We start from the raw sequence: 23,863 nt of genomic DNA, 5'->3' as shown, positions 1-23,863 counted from the left end.
CTTCGTTTGAGGACCCCCGCTCTCTGTTTTGTTGTTGTTTATATTTCGTTGAAATTTTCCTGCTCGTTCTCTGCTTGTGATTATTAATGGTAGCCTCATCATCATCGTGGACTGATTAACCCTGCTTACGACTTTTGTTTTTACAGTTCTACATCTCATTATTATTCACTAACGGATTTTCCTTCAAATAAGGTGACCAGACGTTTCGGGAGCGAAAGCGGGACGTGTGCCGATGATGGTGTCGTCACCGACAATGAAAGCCGAAAAACTCTGACTGGCCGAGTGGTGATGCTTTCAACGGCAGATCTGTCCACGCCGATACAGTATTCCATTTTAAAAGGAAAAAAAAAAAGAAAAACGGCTTTTAAAATTTCAATAGAAATATTCCTACCTTATCTCCCGCTCAGCTAACTTTGCGGACGTGTGGATGAGGTCTGTAACAAATGACCATGCCGACGATGGTTCGGCACCTTCATCGTCTTGCGTTCGCTGTCAAAATTGCACTTCACAATTAAAAGTCCTTTCAGTGTTTCCACCTTTAACTGTGTCTTTTCATTGGTCCACATGGCGTTCATTGCAGAGAATACTCTTTCAGTAACAGCGTTAGTTCCTGGTAGACACAAGACAAACTCAACAATCTTTTGTATTTGTCCATAGGGCACAAAATTCTTCTGAAAATTAAAAAAAAAATTCAACCCATTGAGCATCGATGGTTGTCTTCTGGGAATTCCAATCCGAAATCTTGTCTGAGGAAGCGAACTTTGCCGCATAATTAATCTCGTCAAATAACTCATTATCGTTTATCTCTATAGGAGGGAGTTTTGACCCAAATAAATTGAAGGCTTTCTGAAACATTTTCCCAGGATGGAACATCTTTCAGTGCGATCCAACCGAAAGCGTTGACATTGTCAAATTGGCCGCTTCTCTCTCTGAGATACTTAGCACAATTATCATAAACTTTACAATTGTTGCAACTACATCAGTTCTTCTAACCGACCGGCGTGCTCCAAATCAGTAAGTCGCACCCATACCATGGTGTTAATAATGTTGAATTCTTTTGATCTGATCAGTCCTTCACCTTTGGCTACAGACAAATACTACGCCCCTTCTCTCTCCAAAAGTGAACTATTTATAAACAAAAATATTGCACGTTAAGCTCAGTTCTCTTTTTACTGAAACTTAAACACAAACTTAGGCAGGCTTACATATTACCAATAAATGTTTGTCGTGCTCTGCCTCGGACGGACATTCCCCAGCACACATGCAGCCAAACATTTAGCAGTCATACGGAAAGTCAGCGACAATGCCAATCGATTTGTAAAGAAACTTTTTTAATGACAAATTAACACGTTACAGTGTGTGAAATTCCCTACTTTCACACTAAAGCAGATTTGTACCCCTTGCCCTACCTACAGACCACACCTAGCGTCTCTGTCACGTGATAAAGACTAGCGGACTGTAACGGTTCACTTTGCGTAATGGAGTGTATGGCGGAAGGTCTTGTTTTTATAGAACTTTAAGCATCTGGACCACCTGATTGCTGTGCCGAGCTTTCTAGTGCCACCTCTCCATCTCCTCTACTCAGGGAGTTCTACCTGACAGGTGGGCAATACACACAGGAGTTGTACAGGTGTAAATCACTGTAGTCCAGGTGCTGCGGGCCGCACGAGACAGTGTGATAAAAACTATTAAACTGTGCAATACATTGTAGTTTCATTATAGAATACTTGATAACATCCCTGCAAGATAAAAAGCGTTTAAAGTATGTTGTCATTGAAAATACAGGCTGTCTTTGGTTTATGGTCTTCACAGTTCTATCTAGACTTCGGTAGTTATGTTGTCTGCAATCAAAGGTTTTCTCGATACAGATGTAAACAATAAAATCTATAAAAAGAAGAAAAAAATTGTAAGTGTCTTACTTTTAAATTAATTATTTTAATGTGTCTGTTTTGTTATCTTTAACAAGATGCATCAAGATGTAACTTTTACTACACAAGTATATCACACAGGAAAGTTAAAGAATGGACGAGATGACTTTTCTGTTCATTTAGTCTTCTAGTCGTTTCGTTTAAATTCTGAAGCTTTTCTACTGAATGAAGAAGTAGCGTTTACACCAGATACAATGATGTCTTTATTCATAATTTTTTTCTATTTTCGATATCTAATCGATCACTAGCAATGATTGTGCAAGGGAAGACCGTCTCCGCCAACACTGGTTTTCAGTTGTAATACACAACCGCCGACACGCACCGCTGACACCTCCCGCAAATTGAAAGCTCAGCAATGTCCACGCAGTGAATCGGCATGAGAAGGCGGGGTGGGTGGGTCGGCACCAGCTTTACCACTGGGCAAGAGCACCACCCGGCTGCAAGGCGGGGTGGGTGGGTCGGCACCAGCTTTACCAACTGGGCAAGAGCACCACCCCGGCTGCAAGGCGGGGTGGGTGGGTCGGCACCAGCTTTACCACTGGGCAAGAGCACCACCCGGCTGCAAGGCGGGGTGGGTGGGTCGGCACCAGCTTTACCACTGGGCAAGAGCACCACCCCGGCTGCAAGGCGGGGTGGGTGGGTCGGCACCAGCTTACCACTGGGCAAGGCACCACCCCCGGCTGCAAGGCGGGGTGGGTGGGTCGGCACCAGCTTTACCACTGGGCAAGAGCACCACCCCGGCTGCAAGGCGGGTGGGTGGGTCGGCACCAGCTTTACCACTGGGCAAGAGCACCACCCGGCTGCAAGCGGGGTGGGTGGGTCGGCACCAGCTTTACCACTGGGCAAGAGCACCACCCGGCTGCAAGGCGGGTGGGTGGGTCGGCACCAGCTTTACCACTGGGCAAGAGCACCACCCGGCTGCAAGGCGGGGTGGGTGGGTCGGCACCAGCTTTTACCACTGGGCAAGAGCACCACCCGGCTGCAGGCGGGGTGGGTGGGTCGGCACCAGCTTTACCACTGGGCAAGAGCACCACCCCGGCTGCAAGGCGGGGTGGGTGGGTCGGCACCAGCTTTACCACTGGGCAAGAGCACACCCCGGCTGCAAGGCGGGGTGGGTGGGTCGGCACCAGCTTTACCACTGGGCAGAGCACCACCCGGCTGCAAGGCGGGGTGGGTGGGTCGGCACAGCTTTACCACTGGGCAAGAGCACCACCCCGGCTGCAAGGCGGGGTGGGTGGGTCGGCACCAGCTTACCACTGGGAAGAGCACCACCCCGGCTGCAAGGCGGGGTGGGTGGGTCGGCACCAGCTTTACCACTGGGCAAGAGCACCACCCGGCTGCAAGGCGGGGTGGGTGGGTTGGCACAGCTTACCACTGGGCAAGAGCACCACCCGGCTGCAAGGCGGGGTGGGTGGGTCGGCACCAGCTTTACACTGGGCAAGAGCACCACCCCGGCTGCAAGGCGGGGTGGGTGGGTCGGCACCAGCTTTACCACTGGCTGCAAGGCGGGCTGTGGTGGGTGTTGGCTTTGGCTGTTGGCTGTGGCTGTTGGCTGTTGGCTGTTGGCTGTTGGCTGTTGGCTGTTGGCTGTTGGCTGTTGGCTGTTGGCTGTTGGCTGTTGGCTGTGGCTGTTGCTGTTGGCTGTTGGCTGTTGGCTGTTGGCTGTTGGCTGTTGGCTGTTGGCTGTTGGCTGTTGGCTGTTGGCTGTTGGCTGTTGGCTGTTGGCTGTTGGCTGTTGGCTGTTGGCTGTTGGCTGTTGGCTGTTGGCTGTTGGCTGTTGGCTGTTGGCTGTTGTTGCTGTTGGCTGTTGGCTGTTGGCTGTTGGCTGTTGGCTGTTGGCTGTTGGCTGTTGGCTGTTGGCTGTTGGCTGTTGGCTGTTGGGCTGTTGGCTGTTGGCTGTTGGCTGTGTGGCTGTTGGCTGTGGCTGGCTGTTGGCTGTTGGCTGTTGGCTGTTGGCTGTTGGCTGTTGGCTGTTGGCTGTTGGCTGTTGGCTGTTGGTGTTGGCTGTTGGCTGTTGGCTGTTGGCTGTTGGCTGTTGGCTGTTGGCTGTTGGCTGTTGGCTGTTGGCTGTTGGCTGTTGGCTGTTGGCTGTTGGCTGTTGGCTGTTGGCTGTTGGCTGTTGGCTGTTGGCTGTTGGCTGTTGGCTGTTGGCTGTTGGCTGTTGGCTGTTGGCTGTTGGCTGTTGGCTGTTGGCTGTTGGCTGTTGGCTGTTGGCTGTTGGCTGTTGGCTGTTGGCTGTTGGCTGTTGGCTGTTGGCTGTTGGTGTTGGCTGTTGGTGTTGGCTGTTGGCTGTTGGCTGTTGGCTGTTGGCTGTTGGCTGTTGGCTGTTGGCTGTTGGCTGTTGGCTGTTGGCTGTTGGCTGTTGGCTGTTGGCTGTTGGCTGTTGGCTGTTGGCTGTTGGCTGTTGGCTGTTGGCTGTTGGCTGTTGGCTGTTGGCTGTTGGCTGTTGGCTGTTGGCTGTTGGCTGTTGGCTGTTGGCTGTTGGCTGTTGGCTGTTGGCTGTTGGCTGTTGGCTGTTGGCTGTTGGCTGTTGGCTGTTGGCTGTTGGCTGTTGGCTGTTGGCTGTTGGCTGTTGCTGTTGGCTGTTGGCTGCTGTTGGCTGTTGGCTGTTGGCTGTTGGCTGTTGGCTGTTGGCTGTTGGCTGTTGGCTGTTGGCTGTTGGCTGTTGGCTGTTGCTGTTGGCTGTTGGCTGTTGGCTGTTGGCTGTTGGCTGTTGGCTGTTGGCTGTTGGCTGTTGGCTGTTGCTGTTGGCTGTTGGCTGTTGGCTGTTGGCTGTTGGCTGTTGGCTGTTGGCTGTTGGCTGTTGGCTGTTGGCTGTTGGCTGTTGGCTGTTGGCTGTTGGCTGTTGGCTGTTGGCTGTTGGCTGTTGGCTGTTGTGTTGGCTGTTGGCTGTTGGCTGTTGGCTGTTGGCTGTTGGCTGTTGGCTGTTGGCTGTTGGCTGTTGGCTGTTGGCTGTTGGCTGTTGGCTGTTGGCTGTTGGCTGTTGGCTGTTGGCTGTTGGTTGGCTGTTGGCTGTTGGCTGTTGGCTGTTGGCTGTTGGCTGTTGGCTGTTGGCTGTTGGCTGTTGGCTGTTGGCTGTTGGCTGTTGGCTGTTGGCTGTTGGCTGTTGGCTGTTGGCTGTTGGCTGTTGGCTGTTGGCTGTTGGCTGTTGGCTGTTGGCTGTTGGCTGTTGGCTGTTGGCTGTTGGCTGTTGGCTGTTGCTGTTGGCTGTTGGCTGTTGGCTGTTGGCTGTTGGCTGTTGGCTGTTGGCTGTTGGCTGTTGGCTGTGGCTGTTGCTGTTGGCTGTTGGCTGTTGGCTGTTGGCTGTTGGCTGTTGGCTGTTGGCTGTTGGCTGTTGGCTGTTGGCTGTTGGCTGTTGGCTGTTGGCTGTTGGCTGTTGGCTGTTGGCTGTTGGCTGTTGGCTGTTGGCTGTTGGCTGTTGGCTGTTGGCTGTTGGCTGTTGGCTGTTGGCTGTTGGCTGTTGGCTGTTGGCTGTTGGCTGTTGGCTGTTGGCTGTTGGCTGTTGGCTGTTGGCTGTTGGCTGTTGGCTGTTGGCTGTTGGCTGTTGGCTGTTGGCTGTTGGCTGTTGGCTGTTGGCTGTTGGCTGTTGGCTGTTGGCTGTTGGCTGTTGGCTGTTGGCTGTTGGCTGTTGGCTGTTGGCTGTTGGCTGTTGGCTGTTGGCTGTTGGCTGTTGGCTGTTGGCTGTTGGCTGTTGGCTGTTGGCTGTTGGCTGTTGGCTGTTGGCTGTTGGCTGTTGCTGTTGGCTGTTGGCTGTTGGCTGTTGGTGTTGGCTGTTGGCTGTTGGCTGTTGGCTGTTGGCTGTTGGCTGTTGGTGTTGGCTGTTGGCTGTTGGCTGTTGGCTGTTGGCTGTTGGCTGTTGGCTGTTGGCTGTGGCTGTTGGCTGTTGGCTGTTGGCTGTTGGCTGTTGGTGTTGGCTGTTGGCTGTTGGCTGTTGGCTGTTGGCTGTTGGCTGTTGGCTGTTGGCTGTTGGCTGTTGGCTGTTGGCTGTTGGCTGTTGGCTGTTGGCTGTTGGCTGTTGGCTGTTGGCTGTTGGCTGTTGGCTGTTGGCTGTTGGCTGTTGGCTGTTGGCTGTTGGCTGTTGGCTGTTGGCTGTTGCTGTTGCTGTTGGCTGTTGGCTGTTGGCTGTTGGCTGTTGGCTGTTGGCTGTTGGCTGTTGGCTGTTGGCTGTTGGCTGTTGGCTGTTGGCTGTTGGCTGTTGGCTGTTGGCTGTTGGCTGTTGGCTGTTGGCTGTTGCTGTTGGCTGTTGGCTGTTGGCTGTTGGCTGTTGGCTGTTGGCTGTTGGCTGTTGGCTGTTGGCTGTTGGCTGTTGGCTGTTGGCTGTTGGCTGTTGGCTGTTGGCTGTTGGCTGTTGGCTGTTGGCTGTTGGCTGTTGGCTGTTGGCTGTTGGCTGTTGGCTGTTGGCTGTTGGCTGTTGGCTGTTGGCTGTTGGCTGTTGGCTGTTGGCTGTTGGCTGTTGCTGTTGGCTGTTGGCTGTTGGCTGTTGGCTGTTGGCTGTTGGCTGTTGGCTGTTGGCTGTTGGCTGTTGGCTGTTGGCTGTTGGCTGTTGGCTGTTGGCTGTTGGCTGTTGGCTGTTGCTGTTGGCTGTTGGCTGTTGGCTGTTGGCTGTTGGCTGTTGGCTGGGCTGTTGGCTGTTGGCTGTTGGCTGTTGGCTGTTGGCGCTGTTGGCTGTTGGCTGTTGGCTGTTGGCTGTTGGCTGTTGGCTGTTGGCTGTTGGCTGTTGCTGTTCGGCTGTTTGCTGTTGGCTGTTCTGTTGGCTGTTGGCTGTTGGCTGTTGGCTGTTGGCTGTTCGCTGTTCGTTGGCTGTTCGCTGTTCGCTGTTCGCTGTTCGCTGTTCGCTGTTCGCTGTTCGCTGTTCGCTGTTCGCTGTTCGCTGTTCGCTGTTCGCTGTTCGCTGTTCGCTGTTCGCTGTTCGCTGTTCGCTGTTCGCTGTTCGCTGTTCGCTGTTCGCTGTTGGCTGTTGGCTGTGCTGTTCGCTGTTGGCTGTTGGCTGTTGGTTCTGTTGGGCTGTTGGCTGTTGCTGTCTGTTGGCTGTTGGCTGTTGGCTGTTGGCTGTTGGCTGTTGGCTGTTGGCTGTTGGCTGTTGGCTGTTGGCTGTTGGCTGTTGGCTGTTGGCTGTTGGCTGTTGGCTGTTGGCTGTTGGCTGTTGGCTGTTGGCTGTTGGCTGTTGGCTGTTGGCTGTTGGCTGTTGGCTGTTGGCTGTTGGCTGTTGGCTGTTGGCTGTTGGCTGTTGGCTGTTGGCTGTTGGCTGTTGGCTGTTGGCTGTTCTGTTCGCTGTTCGCTGTTCGCTGTTGCTGTTCGCTGTTCGCTGTTCGCTGCTGTTCGCTGTTCGCTGTTCGCTGTTCGCTGTTCGCTGTTCGCTGTTCGCTGTTCGCTGTTCGCATCAACAATAAACAACCACCACCACCATCAATCAACATCACTCATCAACCTCATGAACAACAATCATCATCACTCATCATCATCATTATCAATTATCAACATCAACCATCAACACCTTTTAATAATTACAAACAACCACCACCATCAATCAACAACACTCAATACTCATCACCATTAATCATCAACAACCATCAACAACTTTCAATAGCCACCAACAACCACCACCATCAATCAACAACAACCATCAACAGCAACCATCATCATCATCATCATCATCATCATCATCAATTATCTACAACAATTATCAACATCAACCATCAACAACAACCATCAACAACTTTTAATAACCACCAACAACCACCACCATCAATCAACAACAACACTCAACACTCATCACCATTAATCATCAACAACCATCAACAACTTTCAATAGCCTCCAAAAACCACCACCATCAATTACAACAACCATCAATAGCAACCATCATCATCATCATCATCATCATCATCATCATCAACAGCAATCATCATCATCAATTATCAACAACAATTATCAACATCAACCATCAACAACAACCATCAGCAACTCTCATCAACAACTATCAACAACTTACAACAATTGACAACGTTTATTAACAAGTAACAATTCTATCAGCTTCCGCTTTCTTGACAATGTCTAAGCTGTCTGCTTGTTTCTTTGCTCTACTTTCCACATTTCTATCATAACGATCGACACTGTGCATTATGTATGTAGTCAAAGACAAAGCTTTACCTTCTAATTCTATCATTTCGCCTTCTTTCCTACATGAGATCACATCACATACTAGTGGCGGTCCATGTTGCTCACAAAGATAGCAAAAAATAATAAAATAAAATCATCTAAAATTATCTCACAAATACAGTCGGGACAGAAATGTATTCACAGCATCAAAACTTGCCTTCACAATGATTCGCAAAATAAAAGAGGGAATAAAATTCTCTAAGTCAACTACAGATGTAAACACAGGTGTAAGCCCTAGTGCAATCAAGGCTAGCCAGGAAACAACTATACTCAATCATCAATCAAAGCAGTGGGTGTACACACATCTCAAATCCAAATCTCAGTAAACACAAACAAGCCCACAATGGCAATTTCTCTCTAGAGATGCAATAAACATATAAGCAATCCTAACGAGCAAACAAAGATTTAAAGTTCAATATAGGTTTGAGGAACAGCCAACAATTTTTTTCTTAAAACAATAAAATGGAGTAGCTAATGGGGAGATAATCACACGCTCAGACACTACCAAGCTTCTTCCAATAAAAGCAACACTCAGGGGTAAGGTGAAGGTAGCAGGGAAAGAAAGACAGAATACAGTAGAGACAGAGGCTATGCCCTTACTAGACCTCTGGAGCTGGAGACGGGGAATAAAATGCTAAAATTAACCATAAACATCAACAGAAAGACCACGTGACTCCTCAAAGGACAATCCTTCCACACAACAACTGTTTACAAGACAGACAACCCCTCAATCTCTTCGGGGTCACCAATTGTCACGGACAATCACAGATGATGGCAGATAGATGATGACATATAGATGACAGCAGATAGATGATGGCAAATGATAGCACATGATGTTGGTAAATAGATGATGGTAGATGATGGCAGATAGATGATAGCAGATAGATGATGGCACATGATGATAGATGATGGTAGTTGATGGTAGATGATGTCAGATGGCAAATGTATTTTTTAAGCTGGTTCAGGTCACATCACAACAACACAAACACTCTGCCCCAACACACGGTCAAACACCAAATAATTCTCACACAGACAAAACTCAAAGCTAACTCTACCATCTCGCAATTCTTAGCTCCTCGCCAAAAATGTAAAGTTCCTGATATTTGTCCTCACGTCTGTCTACTTGCTGATAAGAAGAATGGGATATCGTCATGGAACTATGTCCGATGACTAATGGTCAAATTAAATAATAAATAAATAAAAAATCGAAAAATCGAAAAATTAGAGTAAGTGGAAGATAACACTTACAATTCCCGTCATCTGCAGTCCCGATGTAGGACACTCTCACGAATCTCAGCGCCAGGAATGCTCTTCTCCCATCCTTTCACTGCCAGGCAGGTGCGCTGTCACACTAGCAACTACACGAACACACCACTGCACATGTTTCCATGGAAACACCAATGCTGGTAGACACATCCAGACTCTTTGGCCTGGACATCAGTGGAAACGTTGACAGGATGTTCGATTCCTCGACGACCCACAAGGGAAGAAACTCCAGGGCTACCTGGATAAAATCGAGCCACCCAGCTCTCCCTCGGTTGACAGTCACACCTGGGTGGGTCCGGTGTAGGAAGAAGGTTCTCAGGCCCTCCTGTAGTTAGGGATCTGTTTCAGCGGGTCTTGCATAACTGTTCCTTCACATTAGTTCCTGTAACTTAATGACTAATGAGACTCTACCATTCACTGCTACTATTAGTCTCCCTGAGTTAAACTCATCGCATGATTTCTTATTGGACGTTAAGATTTTTCTCATGAAACAATTTAAGAATACTTTTGCCGTGAAATCAGAATTTAGAATTCAGGACAACATAAACACATATTTGCTTACCTTTACTCGGCAAGGAACTAAATGCACAGACTCCGCTGTCTGTATTTACACCTGTACAGGTAGGACCAAGCGTCTCGGCGGCTGCGGTGGGAATGTCACACACTGTTCACTGAGCGAAAAAGCTGGAGGTGAGCTGTCGTCTCTAGTGTCACGTGTCATCAGTTGTGCTCCTGCACGGGTGTACGAATTACACCTTTTTTATCTTTTATTCTCACGCGGTACACACACTCGCACACACTCGCGAACTACGCTCACAAGGGAAATAAAACATTTCCCTGACACACATTATCTTATCTTGTAATCATCTTGTCACTAGCACTTGTTTGCTTAGTTTACTTTTTACTCTTTTGTTTAGTTTTGCATGTGAGCACACTTGTTAGTATCGTACAAGATGAAAAGCGTTTAAGGTATGTTGTCATTCCAAAATACAGATATAAAAATTTAATATATTAAAACAGAAGAAAAAATTGTTAGCCTCTAACTGCTTTAAATTGTTTATTTTAATTTGTCTGAAATTTTGTTATCTTTATAAAGATGCATCCTGAGGAAACTTTTGTTTACAAGTAAATCACACTGGAAAAGGAAGCATGCACGAGATGACTTTTTCTGTTCATTTATTCCTCGTAATCTTTCAGTTTACATTCTGAAGCTTTTCTGTTGAAAGATGAAGTCACGTTTACACCAGATACAACGATGTCTTTAATTATACTAATTTATATTTTTGATATCGAGTCGGTTATTAGCAGTGATAGTGTGTGGGATAACCGTTACCGATAACCCAGGTTCTTAGTTGTAATACACACATAGTTCAAAGGAGAAATCGCGATTTTTTAAATTTCATTTTGTTGCTTTTAATGACATTTTTTTAATCTGCGTATGGTGTCTAGGGAAGCAAATATGTGATCCAAGGCTTAGACCTTCTTGGTTAATATATTCTTTGAAGATAAGAAATAATTAACTGTTCGAGCTGTACATCTAAACTGTAGCGCCCCTCACATCTCAGAACTGTGATTTGTACGCTCTACTTGGATAGGCAGTGACATTAAAGGTAGACTACTCTTTGGGTTATCCACATATAAGTCCAGTCGCTTCCCTTTGACGTCAAACAGCGCAGTCGTGCATGTGGTCACCTCACCACTGCTACTAGGTCTACGGAAAATGACAAACTCGTCATTGCTTTGCGTGTCTCCTAGCACTCGGAGCACGTCGTGCTCGTCAGCGCAGGGAAACATTTCTTTAGCGCGACTGCTCCTCGCTAGAGGGCGCTGCAAATGGGAATAGAGCTTGTTGGAGTTTGAGAGATGCTGATAGGTGTTGGTCTGAAAATAGCAGCCGTTGTCCTCCATGTCACCAAAGGCGGCTTCCACTACAGGGTGCATGTGCACTTTGTTGCCATGGAGACCTGGTTGGACCTCAGCCGACCACAGAACATCAGGAGACTTCACGTCCGCAATGTTGATACTGAACCCAACGCTCCCTTCAGACACGAAAAAATCTTAAAACTTGTTTGATTCTCTGTAGTAATTATATTGAGCTATAGTAAAGTGGTTTAATTGTCGGTAATTACCATAACGAGGCAGTTGACAGTAACGGACGACCATTGACCTGTACACACCTCCACCTCGCCGTCTGTTCTCCAGTAGATGGCGACACTGTTCAACGGAAGCTGCGCCCAGAAGACTGCGCGTAATGCAAGCGTTTGGAGCGCCGCAAAATATGGTGTCGGTGGTCTGCGAGTTGATACAGAAAACCAACCCGTGGTCGTTGAAGCTGAAGGCCACGCCGGGTAGCAGTCCCGGGTAGCAGTAGGCTGTGAACCTCTCCACTCTGCTGGATGTGCATTTGTCTTCAGAAAGACCTGTGACATGTGACTCCATTGGTTCAGTTCCTTTCAAGAGATAGAACTTTACAATGGATTTAATGAGTTCCACAGGAGACTGTTTCTGGCTTCAGTGTTAAGAAACACCTAAATTTGCTAAATAATATTTAGTTTTAGACTGGTTGTAGCTAATGGTCGAATGGGCACCACCGACTCGACCCGAGTCTTCCTCTCGACAGTCGTGTGTTGGGACATTGCAGTGATGCTTACCTTCTGCAGTGTCATCGTAGCCGTTGGCTCCCTGTCCCTGTAGGATGGAAGGAAAGTCAGGATCGTCGACAACAGCGGAGACCATGTAACCGTATTGCTGCAGTGCCGTGTAGTCGTCCTCGTTGTGACCTATGACCTTAACGTCGGGTCTGTTCAGGAGGACGGTGCTGCAGCGCTCTAACAGTCGTGTCAGAGGAACCGTCTTGCCTAGGAGATCCAGAACAACAAACTCATCCATGTTCATGATGTCCAGAACTGAGTTTTGGAGGAACATTTCTTCGTAAGACACTCCAACGCCTGCTGCAAGTCCGCGAATCTCAGCCGCGTACAGCGGAAAGTTGTCTTCTCCTGATTTTACAATAAAATGAAAAACACACATATTTCACGGAATTCATGCAAACACAGAAAGCAAAGAGACTTCTCACAGATTATTTTTTTAAAAGTTTGTTATCCACAATATTCACGACCTAAAATTAAACTCCAAGCAGTGAATGATGGGATGGCATGGTAAGGTTTTAGTGTGTGTGTGTGTAGCTGCTACTGTTGACCAGCATCAAAGATAAGAAATATGTTTACTGATGTTGAAAGGCTGCAGAGGAGACGAGGAAGCAGGAGGGTGCAACGAAAGTGTGCGGTCACCTTTCTTTCGAAGTACGTCACACAACTCGCGTCCGTCACGTGACTCGTACAACTGACGAGCTGGCTGGCTTGCGATCGCATCGTCCTGCATGTAACGCCGGATGCGGTCAGAGAACGTAGTTCCTGTCGCGTAACCCACGTCAAAATGGCTGCCCTTGGTGTAGAGGATGGGCAGACTCGGAGCTCGTCCTTCTCTCATTATTTCTCTAAAATTATCTGAAAAATGTTTATTTAAGACTGTGTGGGTATTAATAATTAAATATCCCTTATTTCATGGTTTACGGCTTTACGCCATCACCGTTTTTTTGTGTTTTTTTTGTTTGTTTGTTTTTTTTTTTTGTTTGCAAAGTCGGCGATGTTTTAGTGTAAGTGTTTGTGTGTGTGTGTGTGCTGAAAAGATGTTAAAGAGCATTTTAAACATTTGTCACGCAGTTACAGCATGAGGGAGGTTTTTTTGTTTTTTTATTTTTGCAAAGTCGCCGATGTTTTAGTGTGTGTGTGTTCTGGAAAGATGTTAGAGCATTCTAAACATTTGTCACGCATGACAGCATGAGGGAGTTTTTTTTGTGTGTGTGCAAATCCTTGCATTTCGCACTGCATCCCTGTTCTAGTCAGTTCAGTTCTTTGTGTCCAATGGGAAGAATAAGTAACCTATCTGCTAATTAGACTTAATTAGGATCGGACCCTTCCACTTGCAGGGTCATGATGGCGGGGTTCATTCCCCCGGCTTAGCAACAACTGCTAGACACGACAGACGGCACATCTCTCAACCACTCACGAAAGTGTTGCAAATCTTAATTTTTACGGCCAGCAGTTGAGTGATGGTGATACAATTTCTCTTTTATTCACTCTTTCTCTTTTAAAAAAATTTAAGAAGGGATATGTGGTACTCCACAAGTCTACCAAAATCCTAGTGCACGCATCTTTCGCTTCTGAGGCTGTTTCTCTAAACAATTAGCTACTCGCCAACAGATAAATCGGCATGTCTCGGTTAATTAGTTTCTGTCGATGGAATAAAATATTGATTCACAAAATTCAAAACAAAAGTTGTTAAAATGAACGAAAAGAAGTCTTGAAACACTCTGTAAGCAGTTGAAAGTATCTTTGCAGACCATAAAAAGTTTAGTGAACCATTAAAAATGATAGAAAGTGTTTTGGTAGACCATTAGAGTGATAAAAAGAAAACAGGCATTTACAAAAACTTCAATACTGAACAAAGTTTTAGCATTTGGTAAACTCTTTGTCAACAAATTATTACAGTGAAGACCCAAACCAACACAAAAGTTCTGAGCAAATCTTCTCTCTTCTTTCCCCCTTTCAGTTTTCCGAAACTATGGACGGTCAGTCCTACAAAGAGGTGTCACATCTAGACACCCGACTAGAGAGTAGGATGGACCATAATTTGATCTCATGACATGAATTCCCCAAGTTTCCAGATACAAGTAAGACAAGGTAACATTATTATAATGTCATCTTTCCACTCCGTGTAATACAGAACACGCCAACATGCACAGGGCACAATGTATACTAACATTTTTGGAAAAAATCAGACTAACTTCTAAATTATCTGTACTAACACTGTAATAGCAAGCAGATGTAGACAATGTAACAATACACAACTTACCAAAACAGTCTTGACTACTGTCTTCACCAATATTGTAGTGACACCTGTTTATTTATATACACTGCGACCGTGAGGATGTCATAATACATACATTGACTTATTTAAAAGTGCAGGTTACACACACCCACATACATATATATATATCTCTTCACGGCTATGGATAATCATAGGTACGTGTGCATGCATATTTTTCATTAACTCATAGATTAACCTGTCTTGCTCACTAACACACAAGAATGTGTCTCAATAAGTATTCAAGTATTGAATGTGTCTAAAGCTTTGGATGTACACTTGCAATAAGTTAATAGTAATTTTGTAAATCGAAACTTGAGGATTGGTAATCCACTTCCTGCCTCTTGGAGATAGAAAAAGTGATGTGGTGTTTGTCTTCTAGACATCACATACCAGAGGGATAGTCGGGGTCTGTACTCCACATAACAGACAAATAACCAGGGTGTATACTCACATACCAGATGAAGGCCAGGTTTTATATTCAAGGTAGCATCAGCTTGTGCTGTGGAAACAATCATCTGCCAGCAGTCCAGTAGTACAGGTTCGTGGCTTAAATAAAAGTATCAGGTACGATTCTTTTGAACAGAGGTGGGTAGAGGTGGGCAGATTTACACAGGTAAGAAGGGGAAGGGAGTGAAATTTGTGGCCATCAAGGATCTAGAACTGCCATTAATGACTTGGGTGCGAAGGATATTTTAGCTGTCTGGTAGTTTTTACTATGTAAAACTGTAAAATTAGGTCCAGGAGGTAAAGCTAATGGTGTTCTTAGTCACCAAACCCCAAGTAATACACTTGTTCCTTGCAAGTTTCTTTTACCTCTCGTCAGTAGATGTGTCTGCATATTTGTGATTTTATTTGTATATGAGTACATGTGGGCATTTGTGTATAAGTTTGGATGATATTGTGTGTGTGTGTTTCGGAGAGATAGTGGGTGTGCCTGGCGTGCGCTCTTGTAAGAATGGCAAGAAAATAGTTCGTAGCAACAGCTGACCTGTTCCCATGGTACACCTACAAAGGTCATGCTGAGTAGCGAAGCGAACGGTCCTACCTGAATTTAATCTCATCCATAATCTAAAAAGAATCATTTTGAAAGTTCAATGCCAGTGAATGAGTTTTCTTGCCGTTAACCACGATGAGCGAAGATATTTTACATATCTGGACCGCTGGATGTTTGCCGAGACTAAACATTTAGTCTCTCTTGATGTTGTAGGCTGTCAGGTCACGGCGAACCATTTAACGGTTTAATACTCGGAACCGCCATAAAATTCTAAAATTCAACGATAGACATTCAATAAATCTGTCTTTATTTGTTTTGTATTTCTTACTGTTTGCGAAAAATAAACTGAAAATAAAACAGAAATTAAATCTTGACCTTCTGTACCTCCGTCAACACAACAGTTTGAATCTTCTGCTCTTCTTGAAGTTGATAATTAAATCGGAAGCGAATGTGTACTTTGGCCTCGTTCTACACGTGACCATAGAAAATTCGTCTGCAAACAGTCCAGAGATTTTAGTCCATGGTTTCAGTAAAAAAGCAAAGAAACAAGTACAGCTGGAGTGAAACAGACTCTTATGTAGATAAAAAGTTAAAAAATAACATCAGCAGACAGACGAAAAAGATTAGGGCGATGAAACGTCCCCTCGTCACATTTCTTGCTGGTGTTTCTAGTGGATGATTTTCATCAGCATATAGATCGTCCTTCGTGTGTGATACATGATTATTTAGTATGAAGAGTTCAGTTGCCAAGAAACGGTGCCATTGACTTTGAGCTTGACTTCAGCAAGGGTCAGACCTTGTCCTGCTAACAGGACACCAACCTATTCAGGATACCCGATTTCTCTGTGGTTTGACCGACTGGAATGAGAGAGATAAAACTTGTAAAAGGTTAAAGGACATTGGGCTTTATTATAACAGCTGATCACTGGGGCAGTCAGCTCAAGTTAATCAGACTGTAGTTCAACTCTTCAAAAATGAAAAGCTCAAACCAATGGCAATCTAAACTCGTCCTGACATTTGTCTTCTGTATTCGGCACCAGTTTCATTCTCAGTTTACTAAAACGACTCAATTCAAAATTTACAAAATTCACAAGAAAAGTCCAAAATACACGTTGGCCTTATAAGCTATACAATCCTATTGAAAAAATATCGTGTGGAAATTAAGCTAACAATTCAGAGTGATTATTTTAATTTTAATGATTTCACCATTTCAGCAAGCGTTCAGGACTTTGGTATCTCAGGGAGTTTTTCAGTATCGTCATATTTTAATCATTATAGTTTTTCTGTATTTTATTGAGTATTTGAATAAAATGTAAGTATTTTTGTAGCGAAAAGTAATCTCCATACACAGCAATCCTGCTGGCATACTTTATCAAGTTCAAATGTAGTCAAAAGGCCAAAGGTTATGCAATGTTATCTTGTTTTGTGTTTTGTAATGTGCATGGACTGAAAGATTTTCCCATACGTGCATACTTGTGTACAGCTACGTGAACACTTGTAGTTACTGGCTACAAGAAAGAAAGAGAGAGGGAGGGAGAGAGCAAGTTCATCTGCACCACGACTCCAGCTAATCAGATAGAGAAGTAGGACAGACGTCAATCAAAAGAGAAGATTTCTTGTCAGACATATTTGTCTGGGACAGTTACAGAAAAATTCCACACACCTAGACTGTTAGTGGGTTGTGCAGGTGACTATACACCATCTGTGCATCAAGCTCTGTGGCCGCTGTCAGCTATAAAACCGTTTACCGTCTTTTTGTAATGCAGCACTTGCATCTGGTCGTCTTCGATGATAACCAGGTAATCAGCGGAATACTATACACGGTTGTCAGATCATCATCATCATAGTCGTCATCGTCATCGTAGTCGTCTAAGTAGACCCTGTTTTCAGGGAATTTAGAAAATTTAGACTTTAAGTAGCTAAATCTTGGATTTAAATGAACGGTCAGTTGTGAATTATAAATTTAATTGTATCAACGTTATAAGTTTGGCAAGATTTCTACATGTGAACCACTCACACACACACGCTATCACAAACACACACATCAAAGACAATTTTATCGAGGACAGTGTTTACATTCTCCAAGGATGCTTTTGTTCATGTGCTCATAAGAAAAAAATATAAAAAAATGTTCTAGCTCGCATTAAGTGAATGTGTGGTCAGTAAGGACAAAAGATTTACAACTTTCTACTGTCGTGCAGGATGGGACGAACATGGACGACCCTGGTGCTGACCTGCCTGGCCGTCGTGGTGGTAGCAGCCGACCCGACCTTCGAGGTGTCACCAGGAGGTCTGAAAGTCAGAATTCCGGGTACGTGACCGGCATCAGGCCTAGAGACTCGCTTTGAGTGTGTTTCAGGTTTGACTATACAATGTTTTCCAGCATCCTACAGTCTAGTACCTGTGATAATCCTATTATTTACTATTATAATATTAATTAATTCAAATAAATAATTAATGCGCTATATTTCTAATGAAGCTTAACTACAGCAGACAGAGCAATACAAAATACACATAAACCTCAGAAAGGGGAAGTCAGGTTATGATAAATTAAACAAAGAATCTGAGTCTAAGACATTTCCATCGGTGCAGATGGTGGTGGATATACCCTTATAGGGTTCCACTTCAGCGTCAACAAACCTCTACCCGGGGTGGCTGCCGGGGACTACGCCGTCGACATGACTACAAAGACTGGTAAGGAATATTTCGAGAAAATGTTTGAATTGTGTTCACCTTTTTCTTGTCAGAAAAAAGGCATCTGGTAGAATGCTCTGTGATGAGCTACGAGCAACTCATGTGACTAAATATGTTCCATAATAAACATACATATCTGTGAAGTATTGTCTCGTTGCTAGGAAACGAATTTGTGTACACATGGCCGGAGGTTGTTCTTAAACCTGGCGACACGGTGAACTACTGGTACCTCTACCTACAAAACGGACTTGGTCACAATGTGTTGGGGAAGTCCTGGACCTATGGTGAGAGCAACAATATTTTGCTTGTGTTGAGCTTTGATGTGATGCCCAACCTCTGACCCTTTATAGCTGCTTTGGTTTTGAACAAAATTTCAGCCGAGAGCAAGCGAGAGCTTATTTTTTGTTTACAGAAGATATATACTTGAAACGATATTCTCTATTATCGTCTATATTTTTTTTTTGATGATCGGCTTAGCTCTAATTATAATTATTATCATAACAATAATAATCATGATTTAAGTGTAATCAATCACTTGCTGTCTTTGATTTTCAAGTTTAGATTTTGAAAATGTTAGAAGATGACTACAGGGTCAGTGATTTAGTGTATCATGTTTACTTTACTGACTGTCAGACTGTAACCACGTGATTCATAAACGTTCTTGTCGTCGTTTGAGCAGCAGGCCAGGCGACGACTACAACCACTCACAAACCAACCACCCACGCTACAACGACTCGCACCGTCCATGTCCAGACGACACAGGTAGCTCATGCCACCGCCTCATCCGGTGGGAGCGGAACCGGAACCGGAACCGGAACCGGAACTGGAACCGGAACTGGAAGTGGCAGTGGAACCGTCAACACGGGAGATAATACAAACTCTGGTGGAGGGAGTGGAACATGTTCCTGTCGCAGTGAGTTAGCTGCCGTTGAGACACAAGTGTTGCACGTGTCATTTATAAATAAATAAGTATTGTTTACACGATTCTGTCACTTCTGCATCAGGTATTAAAAAAATAACCCTGTTGAGACACATGTAACAAGCAAGTATAGACGTGTGTTACACTGCCAAAACGATGTAATATACTGAGACACATGTAACAATAAGTAATGACGTGTGTTACACTACCAAGACTGTAATATTTTAAGACGAGTGTAACATCGTTTCAGAGGGACCAGGCGAGGGCGACGGCTTTGTGGACTCCAGTCAGTGCACCAGCTTTCCCTGCCTCATTTTCGAAGACAACTTCGACTTCATCAACCACCGTGTGTGGCAACACGAGATAACCGCTGGCGGAGGCGGAGTAAGTGGTTATCTCCCTTACTCTGCATCCCTCACCGTTCGTCATCTGTAAACCATAAATAAAATTCTTCAGCACCATCCTCACCCACCCAAATCCTATTTTCCTTAGGGACTCAGACAGTTAAAAATGTGAGCAATGATTAGTCTATAATCTTTACTGCCGATATTTACCTTCATCTACAGTTCTCAGATGCGCGAATGAAAACTCTGTTTGCAGAACTGGGAGTTCCAGTATTACACCAACAACCGCACCAACAGCTACACCAAGGACGGCGTTCTCTACATCAAGCCTGCAAGTTCCTTTTTGAATTCCTCCTGCTTTGATTAACTTTGTTAGAGTATTTGTCCTAGTTGTCTGTTCATATGTCAAGTCTAGCTTTGAAAAGTAATATCGTAACCAATAAATAAAAGAAAAATGTTTTCCAGCACTTTACAGCAGAGGTTAAAGGTTGTATCTCTATTTCTTTTTTTTTTTTAAACTCGCTCTGAACTCATATATTGCGGTGGTGAGCTAGCTCAAAAAGTTGTAATTATGAAAAAAGTTTAATTTTATATTAAGAATCTTCAAAATTTGTGATGTCGACTATGAATCTGTTTATTATTTCCTTTTGTACTCAGTCACTAGTCACACTTACCTTCATAATCACGACAACAACATTAGAATGTCACCAGTGTTGCAATTTGTGTGAATAAGTATATAGAATTAGTCTACATGTCATTAAAATACTTTACTATAACTCCAAATACAGTAAAAGATAAGTAGAAAAAAGAAAATTATATCAATGTACTTGTGCGTGTATAGGTATGTGTGTATATGTGTGTGTATCCTTTGTGTGTGTGTGTGTGTGAGCGCTTGCTTGCTTATGTTCTGATGTTAATGTTTATTTTACAGACTCTGACATCTGACCATTTTGGACTGGAGTTTCTTGAACACGGGTCACTTGATCTTTGGGGTAACAAGCACACACACCACACACACCACACACACCACACACATCACAAAATCCTAGTTTCTATATTATTTTCATTCATATTTGTTGGCGTGCATCTCGTATATCAGAACAGAGGAGGCATTCACAACTGTGTTCGCCTCTCGCGTGTTGTTGAAGTGTTAAAGACCGTTATTACTTCTCGGAGCCATCTTTACTCGTCTCCCTCGCTACCCTGTAAGAAATCAGTAAACCACTCGACAGTTGAAACTAAAACTTTAAAACCTTTGGATGTCGAGCTTTACGCTTAGTGCGCATGTGCAGGAGGTTCTGCTGCTGACGTGTGCACGGGTAACAACTTCTTGGGGCTGCAAGCGTGACGGTGCACCGGGCCGCGTGATTAACCCCATCCAATCAGCTCGTCTTCGTACGTCACGTGGTTTAAATTTCAAATACGCAAAAGTAGAAGTGGAGGCGCAGCTACCCCTCGGTGACTGGTTGTGGCCGGGTACGACACTGTGTATTTATTGTCAGATAAGAAAAATTAGCAGAAATCAAAATATTTCTCTTTTCGATTGACTTTGATGTGACTAATCCCAGACATAAGAAGGTTTGCAAGTTATCAATCTCAAACGTTTTTTTAATGTTTCTAAAACTAACATGAGTAGAAAATGAAATAACATCCAACAACAAATGATTGTTAAAGCGTGTTGCATTTACATGGATGCTGTTGACACCAATAGTTTTAAGCTCGGGTTCAAGCTATTTGAATGTCTGCTTCTGAACTAGTTTTAAAAAAGTAATTTGTGTTGAAACCATCTGAATGCTGACGATACAAGTAATCGTAAACCTTGTATTACAGCTATCTGGATGTTACCCACACAGAATGTCTACGGTAACTGGCCTGCCTCAGGAGAGATTGACATCATGGAGAGCAGAGGTAAACAAACAAACAAGGGCCTTTGAGTGTTTTGTTGTAAATACTAGCACAATTGCAAAATTTGTCAGTATTTGTTCTACATTGTGTGTCCACATTTAATTCATTGTCCTTCAGACAAATTTCTTAAAGTGTCTAGCATCAAAGGAAATAAACTTATTCTTTTAATTTATTGTAAACACATCTAGAAATGTCCCAATCAATAAAAGTTCTACTTTCACGTCAACAATGTGGTTAATGTTATTGACTTTTTTACATAGAACTTTCTTAGTAATCACTAAGTGAAACAAAAGCGCTCCAAAATAAATTATAGCTTTTGAAAGAAATAAAAAATACAACTATCGTTTATAGGAGTTATTTTTTTATCTGGCCCCACAGCACAATCAGTGTCACTTCCAATATAATTATAATGTGATGTGATGTCCGCCTGGCTCAGCTTCCCGCCATGATGTGACATGTTTGCAGGTAACCGGAACTACCACAACCAGCAAGGTGTGTCTGTGGGTGTGGACTCGGTGGGCAGCACACTGCACTTCGGGGCCGACTACTTCACCAACCAGTGGCCCAAGGCGCATGCTGAGAAGTGAGCGGCAAGGAATGTTTAGAAAAAAAAAACCCCGAAAGATACAGTAAGGAAGGAAGAAAGAAAGGAAAGAAGAAAAAATTGCCACAGATTCTGAAATAATAGTACGAATAGTGCTGTAAACCACTCACTCACTCACTCACTCACTCGTTCACTTTATCTCAGGGTTCTCTCTGGTGGTACGTACGCTGATGGTTTCCACAAGTACGCCGTCAACTGGGATGATGAGGCCATCACGTAGGTTCTCTCTGTTCCTCCCTCTATCTTTCACTATGTGTGTTTGTCTGTGTTTGCATACGTGTACGTACGTCTTTATGTGAGTAAACATGTTGAGTAAGTGTGTTTATATGTGTATATGTATGTGCGTGTGTGTGTGTAAAGTTGTGTATTTCTTTACTCTTAAATGTTTTTCAATGTGTATGTGCATCTGTTCACGGACATATTTAGATTTATACCTTCTTTTGGACCAGAACCGGTAAGTGAACTTATGTCGGCACATGTCACGTGGTATCCAGTTTCGCGGCAACCTTGTTTCAGGTGCGTTTTAAATCAATTATTTAACAGGAACTTCAACTGAATTTTTACTACCGGGGTCAAAGGTGGAGCAAATTTCCAATGACATCTGCGGTTTGACAGAGAACAAACGACTAGCTTCAAGATAAATGTTTTGCATAGCCCCGAAGCATGGAGAAGAATTTTTTTTTAAATGCAATAAAAATACTTTGGTTTACTCCATGGGTAACCTTATCTTTAAAATAAAACTCGCCATGAATACGCGAACATTGAACCGGAAGTAAGTTGCCGCCAGGAAGCCAATCACAACGCGCCAAATTATCTTTCTCGAAGTTCGGTTACAGCGAGATTGGATACCTGTCAGTACGCGCGTGCATGGATGAATCTTTGTATGCGGTCACAGCACGTGCATCTGTGTCTCAGGTTTTATGTCGACGACGAAGAAATTCTGAGGGTGGACCCTGGACCAGACGGCTTCTGGAAGTTCTCCGGTCTGGACGAGACGACTTACGACAACCCGTGGAGAGAAGGATCACGGATGGCTCCTTTCGACCAGGAGGTGCGCATGCTTACTGGCTGATTACGTCATCTGCCTTACACCCTCGTGTTTCTATTCTCGTCAACGATGTAAACCCATAGAGACACCTTTAACACAGTCTAGGAAATATTGAAATAGTTTTCAACAAGTTACGAATATTCAGATTGACTGCAATTTACCACATTCTTTTGAAACTAATTATCTAACAAATATTTTAATTATGATAATAACCGCTAACACGTAGAGTAGCTGCTTTAAAACGTGACATAAAGAAAAGAGAGGCATAAAGACAGATATACACACTTACAGAAACGTTGTATACATAGACTGACAGATTCTATCAGATTCAACCATCAAACAAAAGTTACAGAGTTGCACATCATAGATAAATAAAAAGTTGAAGCATCCTATTTGTTGTCATATGTCTAGTACTACATTATCCTTGAACTTGGCGGTTGGTGGAGTCGGCTACTTTGACGAGAAGAACACCAACGGTCCTTACCCGAAGCCCTGGACGGACAACGCAGGATCTGAGGCTGACCGCTTCTGGGCCGCGCGTGCGCAGTGGTTGCCCACCTGGAACCTGGACCAGAACAATGGCGAGGACGCTGCCTTGAAAATCAACTACGTGAAGGTGTGGAAAATGAAGCCTGACCCATGAAGTTGTTGTAGAAGTCAGATTTTTTCTCTCTCTTGCTAGTCAGTCTGTTATTTCGTGGTCAATTTTTCGTTTCTGACAAACCTGACCCAAGTCTTAAATAAATAGCGGCTTGTAGCTTGAAAAATATGAGATCTTGCAATCTTAATTAAAGAGCTTCTAATGTTACTTCTTCCAGGTTCAAATCTTTATTGTGTGTATAGGCTGGATTTCGTGGTAGTGCGTGCAGAAGGACGTGTTGTTTTTTTTTTCTTTTCTTCTATTTTTGTGTGTGTACGCGCGCGTGATAGAGAGAAAAAGGATGTGTGAGTGAGTTCTGTTTCTGAAGCAGCTTTAATTAATGGGAATTCAGGTATACATATTACACACAGACACATGTACACACGAACATTAACACACACATGCACGCGTGCCAACTTTCAAGATGCTCAATGG

General features: G+C 44.3%; 2 protein-coding genes across 2 annotated transcripts; one reads left to right on the top strand and one right to left on the bottom strand.

The window, feature by feature from the left end:
- Window positions 1–10,430: 10,430 nt before the first annotated feature.
- LOC112563000 lies at window positions 10,431–15,110 on the bottom strand. Its single transcript, XM_025236673.1, has 6 exons — window positions 15,094–15,110; window positions 14,732–14,826; window positions 12,642–12,857; window positions 12,003–12,350; window positions 11,529–11,771; window positions 10,431–11,390 (listed from the first exon to the last, which is right to left on the bottom strand). Exons 2-6 carry the CDS (start codon window positions 14,793–14,795, stop codon window positions 10,906–10,908), a joined length of 1,356 nt encoding a protein of 451 aa, XP_025092458.1. The 5' UTR covers window positions 14,796–14,826; window positions 15,094–15,110; the 3' UTR covers window positions 10,431–10,905.
- A 1,815-nt stretch (window positions 15,111–16,925) lies between these two features.
- On the top strand, window positions 16,926–23,596 carry LOC112563074 (beta-1,3-glucan-binding protein-like). The gene is given in 16 exon segments (XM_025236788.1): window positions 16,926–17,073; window positions 17,476–17,585; window positions 17,867–17,968; window positions 18,130–18,252; window positions 18,648–18,881; window positions 19,138–19,271; window positions 19,488–19,562; window positions 20,163–20,223; window positions 20,524–20,561; window positions 20,563–20,707; window positions 21,062–21,139; window positions 21,602–21,719; window positions 21,885–21,956; window positions 22,656–22,791; window positions 23,200–23,211; window positions 23,213–23,596. Coding segments are annotated over 16 exon segments (1,668 nt in total). The 5' UTR covers window positions 16,926–17,062; the 3' UTR covers window positions 23,432–23,596.
- Window positions 23,597–23,863: the final 267 nt, after the last annotated feature.

The sequence above is a fragment of the Pomacea canaliculata genome, linkage group LG4 (assembly GCF_003073045.1).
Source record: "Pomacea canaliculata isolate SZHN2017 linkage group LG4, ASM307304v1, whole genome shotgun sequence".
Classification (NCBI taxonomy): domain Eukaryota; kingdom Metazoa; phylum Mollusca; class Gastropoda; order Architaenioglossa; family Ampullariidae; genus Pomacea; species Pomacea canaliculata.
The sequence above is the reverse complement of the archived record's forward strand: the minus strand, read 5'-3'. Positions and strand labels throughout refer to the sequence as shown.

Excerpts from the sequence above, each read along its gene's own strand:
- LOC112563000 (XM_025236673.1), bottom strand. The coding sequence starts at position 14,795 with ATGATTGTTTCCACAGCACAAGCTGATGCTACCTTGAATATAAAACCT. Across the intron at positions 11,772-12,002 it reads CTACGATGACACTGCAGAAG|GTCTTTCTGAAGACAAATGC; the intron begins GTAAGCATCACT and ends CACATGTCACAG. Across the intron at positions 11,391-11,528 it reads GAACAGACGGCGAGGTGGAG|GGAGCGTTGGGTTCAGTATC; the intron begins GTGTGTACAGGT and ends TCGTGTCTGAAG.